The sequence below is a fragment of the Bos mutus genome, chromosome 11 (genome assembly GCF_027580195.1).
Source record: "Bos mutus isolate GX-2022 chromosome 11, NWIPB_WYAK_1.1, whole genome shotgun sequence".
NCBI lineage: Eukaryota > Metazoa > Chordata > Mammalia > Artiodactyla > Bovidae > Bos > Bos mutus.
In genome coordinates, this window is record NC_091627.1 from 3,815,025 (window position 1) to 3,826,467 (window position 11,443).

Genomic DNA, 11,443 nt, shown 5'->3' on the forward strand with positions numbered 1-11,443 from the left:
TGTCTACCAGATCTAATCCCTTGAATCTGTTCGTCACTGGCCCTTGTTAGGGCTCCCTTCTTTACAAACAGGGTGCCTTCCTTTCTGTCTCTCTGAATGCTCCCTCCCTGACCACCCCTCTGCCTTTGAGGTCCACTATCTCTTCCCTTGGCCTACCCTTGTAGATATCTAAGACAGTTCTCCTGGGGCTCCTGGACTCCCTAGGATGAACCAGGGTCAGTACAACCTCTGGAGGAAAGTACGGCTAATTCCGTTCAGAGAGGAGGCAGAGGCTCCGAGAGATTCCAAGAGCTGCTCACGGTCTCCAGGCCGGCGTGCCAGGCTCAGGGCTCCTAAGCAAGAGTGATGATCCCAAGCCAGAAAGTAAGGACGACGTCCTTCTGGTTTTCCCTTCCAGTGATTGTTTCAACGCTCTCCTAAAAACAATAAAGTTTTCTCCCCAAATCGGATCCCTGACTTCTCAAGCGCGCATCGCGCCCCCATCCCGGAGTTCCCTGACCCACGCTCCTCTCACCTAAGATGGGTCTTCCGCCTTGGAGGCGTGGCCCGCGTGGCCCACGTGGCCCGCAGAGTGTAGAGCCCCAGGGGGACCTCTAGGGGGCGGGGCTGCAGCTGGTGGGCGGGTCGAGGCCGGGTGGGATGAGCATCAGCCGGTGGGCGGGGCGAGAGGCTCCTTTCCCCGCCCCCCTCGAGCCCGCCCGGGCCCGCCCACCGGCTGCGTCCGGCCCCGCCCACCGCGCTACCTGAGGCGCCCGGGCCAGCCGCGTCCCTGATTTCCGGGCCCAGCTGCGCCCCTCCGTTCGTCCCCACCTCGGTCCGGCCTCAAGAGGTGAGTCTGCAGGCGGCAGGGACAGTCGCGCTCCGTCCGCCGCGCCACGGATCTGGCTGCGGCCCGCAGTGGCAGGCGGAAGTGGAGGCGCTCGCGTGCGGGCCCCGGGCTCCAGGGTGCAGGTCACCGGCTGGGGCGGCCGGGGTGCGGGCCGGGCTATGCGTCGGCGGCGCGCCCCACGATCTAGCGGAGCCGACGCGTCAGGTGGAGCCTTTGGAGGAACTGGCGCCCCAAGCCCGGGTGGGGAAGCCGAGGTCCGCAGAGGGAGCGAGAGCTCCAGCGGGCTTGCCAGAGGCCACGGAGTGAGCGGGACCAAAGCCCCGAAGCTCCTGCCTGGGGACCTCGCTCTGACCTCGGGCGGACGCAGGGGTGTCCCGCGCTCCCTGTGGCCCGGACTGGGCCTAGCGCTTTCACAGCCCTCCCCTCGTGTCCGGAGCGGCGCGTACTGCGTCTTGTCCCCCGCACCAACCCCTACTATAGCTGAGGAGGACCACCCCACCCTCGCCCCCGCCACCAGGCTGTGATGGACCGCGGAGGAGAGTGCCTTGCTCAAGGTTGGCGCCGAGCCGGTGAGAGGTGAAACGTGCTCCCGGGAGAGCTCTGCCTCCCGGAGGAACGGAGGAACAGTCGGCTGCCACCCCTGGCCCCCACCCCCTGCCAGGGAGATCGCCGCCACCCATCTCTGCCCAGCAACCCCCTTCCCCAGGCCGCGTGTGCCCCCGCGGTGCCGGCTCCGGCCCCGGGCTGGATTTCCAGCGACCCGGCTGTTTCCCCCAGAATCCTTAAGGCTCCATGTCCTCTGGCCCTAGTCGCTAGGAAGGCCGGCTCATCATGGAAGGTTTCAGGAGGGAGACATGCGAGCCAAGGCAGTGGGGGCGGCCAGTCGCCTTTCCGGCCCAGTGCCTCTCCCAAGGCACAGCAGCCGGCTTTGGCTGAATCCTGAGCCTCTGTCCCCTGGAACTGCCAAATCTGGGCCTGGGGTCCAGCTGGACAGGACGACGCCTGGACTCCACATTCCCCTTGATGGTGGTGCCCAGGGGAGGGCAGAGCAGCGGTCAGTGTCCTGTGGATAAGGAGCATCCCTTTGCAGGTATTCCCCAACCCCGGAGACCTGGACTCTGAGCCTGACACCCCTGAGAGAGGTGGGCCGATTCACCAAGACCCACTCGGTCTCTGCAGGTGCCCAGGCTCAGAGGCTGCCCCCAGCGATGCACTGCCTGAGACTGGCCCTGGGCCTGGGATTCTGCCTGCTGCTGGGCATCACCCTCTGCTCTCTGTGGTGAGCATGCCCCTTGCAGCCCTCTGTCCCCACCCCAGACTCCTCCCTCTCTCAGCATCTCAACCCCCAAACCTGGACCCCTTCCCAGGATTTCCAGGTCCCACCCTCTTCTCTAGGCACACCTGTCCCTCCCCACCAGCCCCAGTACGACTGACCCAGCCTGGCTTACGGGTTTTCCTTTGCACTGACCTCCCGGCCTCTACACCTAACTCTTGCCTCTGCCTGGACTATTCTTCTAGCTGTGTTAATGAGGAACTCCTGTCTATGCTCCAGAATTTACCCCGTGTGTCCTTTCCGCAAAGCTCTGGGGGTTCCCCCACACCACCAGTCCCTTGTGGGACTGGTGTCAAGAATATTCCTCCCCCAGGAATGAATGGCTGCATAGCTGTATAATGACTCACTGCAGAAGGCCAGGAGGCTTTGTCCTCTGAGGTCAGCCAGACCCAAGGACTAATAGGTGGAGGGTGGGGGAGGGGGGGACCCCAGGTGCGCCACTGGGGACCTGCATTTCCACTAACATGCACCAACGTGACTTCTCAGCCTCAGCTTAAAAATCAAGTCAACACATATATTTCCTTCCTAGGGTGTATGTCGAGAACTGGCTGCTGGTCTCCTACATCCCCTATTATCTCCCCTGCCCAGAGATCTTGTAAGTATGGGGCAGGCAGACTTAGGGGCCCCCGGAATAGGGAAGATGGGAAGGCTTTTCAGGTCACTTTGTAGGTTCTTAGGTCCTAAACTCATGATTCTGAGCCATGAATGTGGAAGTTCCCTGTTTCCATCTTCAGGTATCCTTGCAGTGCCCTCTCCACGGTGTGACTTTGAGCGTGTTGCATAGCTCAGAGCCTCACTTGCCGTATCTGTAAAATGGGAGGATAGGGTTTGGGGTGTGATGATGCCTGTAAATATCCTGGTGCTGCACCTGGTATATAGAAGGTGCTCAGGAAAGAATGATTTCAGGACTTGACCTTTTTGCTCAATGTTGTGCTCTCTGTGAATTCGAAGGACAAATGCACACGTGGCCAGTCTCCCTCAGATAACAGATCTGACATTTGGACAGTTCAGAGTGATAAAGATGATTTGGGACAGTCTCAATGTGGCATTTGGCCCCGTGGTCTTCTGGTTTTCATGACACCGAAAGGAAAGTTTAAAATCTGGATCATAGACGACTAATTAACAGTAAGGTGTGTTTCACTATTATAAACAGAATGTAGTAAATTAGGCAGGACAACAGAAAAGACAAAAGAAAACAAAAACCCTCTTGTGTCCAGGGGCATGAATTGCACTCTGATTCCATGGTCAGCTTGTTGATTGCTGCACTTTCTATTCAGATTGTTCTGAAAGCAGAAAGTACGCTTGCTGTTGGAAATAGCTGTGACCAGAATGTTTTTGCAGTTCTTATCGTATTTCCCCAGAATTGGCTTCATTTTTCGGCATCTGGTCACCGTCATTTTACTCCACCCAGGGGCTGGGCCCTAATTCTTAAACCATCTCCTTTTTCCACCAACAGCTGTGGGGCATTTAGGTTGTTTCTGGTTTACCAGCTTCTAAGTTAGTTTGTAATGAGCAACTCTGGATATAAAGCGTTCTTCATCTTTTTTTTAAAATTAATTTATTTGCCTATGCTGGGTCTTAGTTGCAGCACGCAGGACCTCCCATCTTCCTCTCAGCATGCAGGATCTTTAGTTGTGGGTGGCACGTGGGATCTAGTTCCCTGACCAGAGATTGAATCCCAGGTCTCTGCTTTGGGAGCATGGAGTATAAGCCACTGGGCCACCTGGGAAGTCCCAGCTTTTTCCATCTTAGAAATCCTTTTATTTGGTATGTTCCTGGGCCAAAGGATATGGCCAGGGTCTTCATCCATCTCATCAGGCTGCTCTCCAGGCTGCCTGCTTAGTCGCTTCAGCCGTGTCCAACTCTTCATGACCCCATGGACTGCAGCCCGCCAGGCTCCTCTGCCCATGGGATTTCCCAGGCAAGAATACTGGAGTGGGTTGCCATTTCCTCCTCCAGGGGATCTTCCTGACCCTGAGTCAGAGTGATTCAGGCCAATAGGACATGAGGGGTTTTGTTTGGACCCAGGGATCCAACCTGCATCTTTCGCGTCTCCTGCATTGGCAGGCGGGTTCTTTACCAAAACATGACCTGAAGCCCCTGGAAGCTCTCCAGGGGGACGCAGCAAACACAGATACACCTCCCCACCCTGCCCCACGGGGGACCGCGGCAAACACAGATACACCTCCCCACCCTCCCCCACCCCAGCAGCTGCACTGCGCCTGGGCTGGGGCTGCAGGTATTCAGATCAGATCAGTTGCTCAGTCGTGTCCGACTCTTTGCGACCCCATGAATCCCAGCACGCCAGGCCTCCCTGTCCATCACCAACTCCCGGAGTTCACTCAGATTCACGTCCATCGAGTCAGTGATGCCATCCAGCCATCTCATCCTCTGTCGTCCCCTTCTCCTCCTGCCCCCAATCCCTCCCAGCATCAGAGTCTTTTCCAATGGGTCAACTCTTTGCATGAGGTGGCCAAAGTACTGGAGTTTCAGCTTTAGCATCATTCCTTCCAAAGAAATCCCAGGGCTGATCTCCTTCAGAATGGACTGGTTGGATCTCCTTGCAGTCCAAGGGACTCTCAAGAGTCTTCAACACCACAGTTCAAAAGCATCAATTCTTTGGCACTCAGCCTTCTTCACAGTCCAACTCTCACATCCATACATGACCACAGGGAAAACCATAGCCTTGACTAGACAAACCTTTGTTGGCCAAGTAATGTCTCTGCTTTTGAATATGCTATCTAGGTTGGTCATAACTTTTCTTCCAAAGAGTAGGCGTCTTTTAATTTCATGGCTGCAGTCACCATCTGCAGTGATTTTGGAGCCCAGAAAAATAATGTCTGACACTGTTTCCACTGTTTCCCCATCTATTTCCCATGACGTGATGGGACCAGATGCCATGATCTTCGTTTTCTGAATGTTGAGCTTTAAGCCAACTTTTTCACTCATCTCCTTCAAGGGGCTCTTTAATTCTTCTCCACTTTCTGCCATAAGGGTGGTGTCATCTGCATATCTGAGGTTATTGATATTTCTCCCGGCAATCTTGATTCCAGCTTGTGTTTCTTCCAGTCCAGCGTTTCTCATGACGTACTCTGCATATAAGTTAAATAAACAGGGTGACAGTATACAGCCTTGACGAACTCCTTTTCCTATTTGGAACCAGTCTGTTGTTCCATGTCCAGTTCTAACTGTTGCTTCCTGACCTGCATACAAATTTCTCAAGAGGCAGGTCAGGTGGTCTGGTATTCCCATCTCTTTCAGAATTTTCCACAGTTTATTGTGATCCACACAGTCAAAGGCTTTGGCATAGTCAATAAAGCAGAAATAGATGTTTTTCTGGAACTCTCTTGCCTTTTCCATGATCCAGCGGATGTTGGCAATTTGATCTCTGGTTCCTCTGCCTTTTCTAAAACCAGCTTGAACATCAGGAAGTTCACGGATCACATATTGCTGAAGCCTGGCTTGGAGAATTTTGAGCATTACTTTACTAGCGTGTGAGATGAGTGCAATTGTGCGGTATTTTGAGCATTCTTTGGCATTGCCTTTCTTTGGGATTGGAATGAAAACTGACCTTTTCCAGTCCTGTGGCCACTGCTGAGTTTTCCAAATTTGTTGGCATATTGAGTGCAGCGCTTTCACAGCATCATCTTTCAGGATTTGGAATAGCTCAACTGGAATTCCATCACCTCCACTAGCTTTGTTCGTAGTGATGCTTTCTAAGGCCCACTTGACTTCACATTCCAGGATGTCTGGCTCTAGGTCAGTGATCACACCATCGTGATTATCTGGGTCCTGAAGATCTTTTTTGTACACTTCTTCTGTGTATTCTTGCCATCTCTTCTTAATATCTTCTGCTTCTGTTAGGTCCATACCATTTCTGTCCTTTATCGAGCCCATCTTTGCATGAAATGTTGCTTTGGTATCTGCAAGTATTAGGTGTCATGAAAAACAAAAACTAAAACCTTGCTGATTTGAGAGACGGGAAATGCACTGTGGTTTGAATTTCGCTCCTTGGACCACGGCCCTCATCGCCCCACGCCTCCCCATTTACTGAATTTCCTCTCTGGTGGCCCGCCTGCTCCACCACCTCCCCGCTTGGCCTGTTGGTGGGTCGTCTATCACCACCTTTGGCTGAAAGTACTCGGTGCTTTTGTTTTTCTAATTATTTGCAGTTTTTTAAAAATTATTTGCAGTCTGAGTTTTTTAAACAGATTACAGTTGGAGGTTTTTTGTTAGTTTTAAATGGTCACACCTTCCTCTCTGTTCATTTGGATTTCTTCTTTCAATGTTATTACCTTCCGAGGTCTGGAAACATGAAGTTCCTGTTTTTATTTTGGCTCTGGCTCATCTGTGCTTTGGTGTTCTTATGTCTGACTCTTTAATGTGGCCAGAGCAGAGCGTGTCGGGGCTGGTGAGGCGAAGGGAGACACCGATGGCCGGGAGTGTGGGACGAGGGCCCCTTTCCTCTTCTCACTTCTGACCAACTTCTCAGAGTCCCGTCACTTTCTGAGCAGGACCTGAAATGTGCTTGTTTGTATGGAACTGAGGCAGAGGGCCAAGTTGATGGATCAACTTTAAAAAATATATCTTCCAGAGTATAGGCTAATCACTATAGGACAAATACTGTAGGGTTTCATTTGTAAGAGATCTCTAGTATAGAGAAATGGGACTTCCTGGTGGTTCAGTGGTTGAGACTTCATACTCCCAATGCAGGGGGCACAGGTTCGATTCCAAGTCGGGCCACATGGCGTGGCCAAAATGAATAGAGATCTTATTGAAAAAAAAAAAAAAAAACAGAAGATTTTTTTTACAGAGATGGAAGTAAGCATAATAGTTACCAAGGGTTGGGAGAAGGGATGGAGAGGCAGTGTCTCAGGGAGAGAGTTTCAATTTGGGGACGATGAACAAGTTCTAGAGATGGGTGGAGGTGATGTTTGCACAGCACCGTGAGTGTACCTAATGCCCCGGAACTCTATGCTTTCGAATGGTTAAGGTGGTAAATCTTCGTCTTGTATACCTTACCACACACACAAAGCGTAGCCGGAGGCACCAGCACAGCTCCGGGAAGCCGAAGCCAGCCCACCGTGGTGATAGATGAAGAGACCGGGTGAGCGGCAGGCACCCTCCTCGGGTGGTCCGAGCCTCACAGGCAGCCTCAGGTCTGCTGGAAGTGGCTCTGACCGGCTCCCTGGGTCAGAGGAGCAGGCCTTTCCCGTCTCCAGGCCTCACTTCCACCCTGTGGAGTGACTCTGTCATTGTCCCCACTTTAAGGGAGAGGGGACAAAACCCCAAAGAGTGGGATGTCCAGCCCTGGGTCTCTCCAGCCGGAGGCGCCTCACCTGCAGCCTCGTCTGTCTGAGCTCCTGGGCTAGAAAGAGGCAGAACTGGGCTCACTTTGCAGCTTCTCAAAGCTTCTCCACGGTGCCCAGGCTCTTCCAGAGCCGAAAAAGACTGTAGAGACAAATGGCACCATGTTGAATCACCGCCCTGCCACACGGGACCCTGGATGGATGGCCTCTGTAGGAGCCCAGCCCCCAGAGAGCAGGCAGAGCCATGGAGGAGGGGCCAGGGAGCCTGGGGGAGGGGGCGCCTGGCCCATGGGGGTATTTTGTCCCCGCTTCATCCATCCCTGCTGAGCATCTCTACTAACGACACTGATGGCCCTGTCTCGCCTCTCCCACCAGCAACATGAAGCTTCAGTACGAGGAGGAGCCGTCCCAGCCCGTGGCACAGTAAGCAGCCTGTCCTTTCGCCCTCTGTGGCCCCAGGGCAGGGGGCTGCCATCCCTTTAACCATTTGCCCTTCTTGGTTGCAGGTCACAGTACCCTCAGCCCAAGCTGCTGGAGCAAAAGTAGGTGTTGATTAGGGCCTGGGTGCAGGATGGAGAGATTCGAGGGGGTGGGGGTCGGGGGCAAAGCTCTGATTTAGAAGCTGGGGTGCTGCAGGGGTCAGCTGACCTTGGGGTCCGGGCACTCTGGGACCTGGGCTCCAGTCCAGCTTGGTCACCAGCTGTGTAATCTTGGGTAGGTGACCCAACTCCTCTGAGCTGCTTCTATACAGGTGGATGGTTAGTGATACCCACTCGACAGGGCAGAGGACCAGATGAAATGAGGTTGGCAAAATGCAGAGCAGCGATTCCTGAGAGCCCCAGTGGCTAGGACTGTGTGCTTTCACTGCCAAGGACCCTGACTCGCTCCCTGGTCAGGGAACTAAGATCCTGCAAGCCAGGCGACGCAGCCAAAAACAAACAAACAAACCAAAAAAACTGCAGAGCACCGTGCCTTCAGTGCTCGATCCATGATTAATTATGAGAATGATAACCCCCCTCTCCGAGGCCCTTAGCAGACCCCAGAAACGCCAGGCTCCTCTAGACACTGGACATGCAGTAACTCCTGGCCCTCTTGCCCTCGCTGGGAAGGAGCTATTATCATCCCCACTTGAGAATACGGTGGCCCAGAGACAGGGATCAAGCTGCCCAGGGTCACACAGCGTGGGAGGCAGGACCAAGATGAGACGGAGGCTTTCCCCAGGGGAGGGTCTCAGCCCCCTCGGCCTCCTCTGCTGCCAGGCCCACAGAGCTACTGACACTCACACCCTGGCTGGCGCCCATCGTCTCCGAGGGAACCTTTAATGCCGAGCTTCTGCATCACATCTACCAGCCACTGAACCTGACCATCGGGCTAACGGCGTTTGCTGTGGGAAAGTGAGTAGGCGGCTGGGGGTGGGGGTGGGGTCTGGGGAGAGACAGGACCCTGCCCGGGCACCAGGGAGGCTGTGCCAGGTGGGAAGCGACAGAGCAGAGTGTGATGGTGGGAGAGGGCTTCCTGGAGGAAAGAGGCGGTCTGGGCCTGGCATGCAAGCGGGGAGGGGAGGCAGCCCAGTGAGGGAGCACCAGGAGCCTTTGTCAGGAGACACCTTGCCGCCTCATCCCGTCTGCTTCCCCTGAACCATCCAGGCAGGTGTAAAGGAATGGCAAGCCCCGAGAAATGGAGGGTCCATGCTCAGGCCACAGGCAGGTCAAGAGAGAGCTGGCCCTGCCCTGGGGATCCTCTCTCCTCCACCCCCGGGCCTGCCTGCTCTCTGGACGCCCCCTGTTTTCCCTCCTCCTCCCTTACCCCACCTGGCCTTTCCTTTCTGGGACTCCTGAGAGAGGGACCCCAATGGGGGGGCGGTCGATGACTAAAGGTAATGAATGGCCCACCTGGAGTCGGGGGGCTCCCTCTCCCCCAGCCCAGTCAGCACCCAGCACCACTCACTTCCCCTTGATGTGCAGCCACTTACCCGATTCTCAACTCCTTTTTTCTCTCTGAGCCTCAGTGTCCTTGTCTGTAAAGCGGGGAGTTTGTGAGGCCAGGAGGTAATCCCTTAGAACATTGCCTGGCACTTGTAAGTGCTCAGGAAAAGTCAAGGCGTGCAGCCTGTGAATATCATCAAGATATCGTTCTTAGGACGGTCCCTAGAGGTTGGTACTGTGATCAGGGGAACTTGACAGACAAGGGGCAGACCAGAGTGACTTCTTGAGACAGGAAGCTGGGAGGGGGACCCCAGCCTAGCCCTGGGCCCCGCGGGGTGTGCCCACCCGGAGCGGGGACCAGGCAGTGGCCCTGCAGAGGCCGTGGTGCATGACGGGGTCCTCTCCAGCAGGTATACCCGGTTCGTCCAGCACTTCCTGGAGTCGGCCGAGCGGTTCTTCATGCAGGGGTACCGCGTGCACTACTACATCTTCACTCACGACCCCCAGGCCATTCCTCGGGTCCCGCTGGGCCCTGGCCGCCGCCTCAGTGTCATCCCAGTCCCTGGGCCCTCCCAGTGGGAGGAGGCCTCCATGCGCCGGATGGAGGCCATCAGCGTGCACATCGCCAAGAGGGCGCACCGGGAGGTGGACTACCTCTTCTGCCTGGACGTGGACATGGCATTCCGGAACCCATGGGGCCCTGAGACCTTGGGGGACCTTGTGGCTGCCATCCACCCGGACTACTTCACCGTCCCCCGCCACCAGTTCCCCTATGAGCGCCGGCCTGTCTCCACCGCCTTCGTGGCGGATGGCGAGGGGGACTTCTACTATGGCAGGGCGGTCTTCGGGGGGCGGGTGGCCAGGGTGTATGAGTTCACCAGGGGCTGCCACATGGGCATCCTGGCAGACAAGGCCAACGGCATCATGGCAGCCTGCCAGGAGGAGAGCCACCTGAACCGCCGCTTCCTCTCGCACAAGCCCTCCAAGGTGCTGTCCCCCGAGTACCTCTGGGACGACAGGAAGCCCCAGCCCCCCAGCCTGAAGCTGATCCGCTTCTCTACCCTGAACAAGGACACTGCCCGGCTGCGGAGCTGACGGCAGAGGTGGGGCCGCCGTGGACGGGGGAACCCCAGCGAGCGCCCGGCTCACCAGAGCCTCTGGGCTCTGGGGCCTCACTCCTCAAGCCTTAGGTGGGACCAGCCCTGTGCCATCTAACCTCCGCCTCTGCTGGTGGAATCCAGCGGGAAGACGGGCCTGGAAAGGCCTCTGTCCACTGTGAAGAGCAGTGTCCGTGTGGAGGAGAACGCAAAGATCACACTCTCCGAGGCCCAAGGAGGGGAGGCCAGAGGTGGAAGGAGACGGGGCCTCCGCCAGCTCACGAGCCTTCGGGGCAGCCCCACCCAGCGCCCCAAATCCCCTTTCTGCCACCCGCCCATTCGTTGCCTGCTGCCCTTGAAGTTGCGCTCTCTAACACTTGTAGGAAAGGCATCCCCACCCCCCTTTTCTCTGGCTGCAGGGGTCCCCACTGTGTCCCCGTCAGCCTCCGGAGCCAGTTTTTCACTCAGGACCCAGAGGAGCCTTCTAGGCCCTCTGGTTTCAAGTCCCTGCCTCACTCGAGGTGGATGGTCCCCAGCACCAAGCACCTCTTCTGTAAGAGGGTTTGGGCAGCGTTTAATAAAAGTAGCGTGTGCTAGGCCCTAACCAGGCTTTCTTCACCTGCATTTCTGAGCATCCGGGCTGCCAGGCCCCTAGGGATACAGGCAGCCTGGATTGTAAGTACAGTCAGCTTGGGTGGGAGGCGGGGGTACAGTTTTCTAGAAAGCCTGGGCTGCTGCTGGCCGCTGCAACAGGCAGGATTTCATCGCAGTTCTCCTGGGAGATGGGTGAAGTGAAAACATCACCGGCTATGCAGCCCTCCTGAGTCAGGGGGAGCAGAGCCCCTGCCCCCCAGCTGGACGTCCTGTGGGCTCTTGGTCCCTAAGTGCGGAGCACGTGTGTCTGATGCATCTGCTATCAACCTCAGCCTGGGGGACTCCTGGCGGGCGCG

At 56.1% G+C, this 11,443-nt stretch overlaps 1 protein-coding gene across 5 annotated transcripts; it reads left to right on the plus strand.

Annotated features, from left to right (window-relative positions):
* Positions 1 to 719: 719 nt before the first annotated feature.
* On the plus strand, positions 720 to 11,113 carry GBGT1 (globoside alpha-1,3-N-acetylgalactosaminyltransferase 1 (FORS blood group)). 5 transcript variants are annotated; one of them, XM_070378759.1, is made up of 8 exons: positions 733 to 829; positions 1,639 to 1,919; positions 2,009 to 2,108; positions 2,692 to 2,757; positions 7,847 to 7,894; positions 7,978 to 8,013; positions 8,731 to 8,865; positions 9,804 to 11,113. In XM_070378759.1, the coding sequence occupies exons 2-8, from the start codon at positions 1,853 to 1,855 to the stop codon at positions 10,489 to 10,491; spliced, it is 1,140 nt and encodes a 379-aa protein (XP_070234860.1). In that variant the 5' UTR covers positions 733 to 829; positions 1,639 to 1,852; the 3' UTR covers positions 10,492 to 11,113. The 5 variants fall into 5 exon arrangements, with proteins under 5 accessions (XP_070234862.1, XP_070234863.1, XP_070234864.1 ...); XM_070378760.1 differs by having other exon boundaries at positions 735 to 829; positions 9,807 to 11,113; XM_070378761.1 differs by lacking the exon at positions 1,639 to 1,919 and having other exon boundaries at positions 720 to 829; positions 1,920 to 2,108.
* Positions 11,114 to 11,443: the final 330 nt, after the last annotated feature.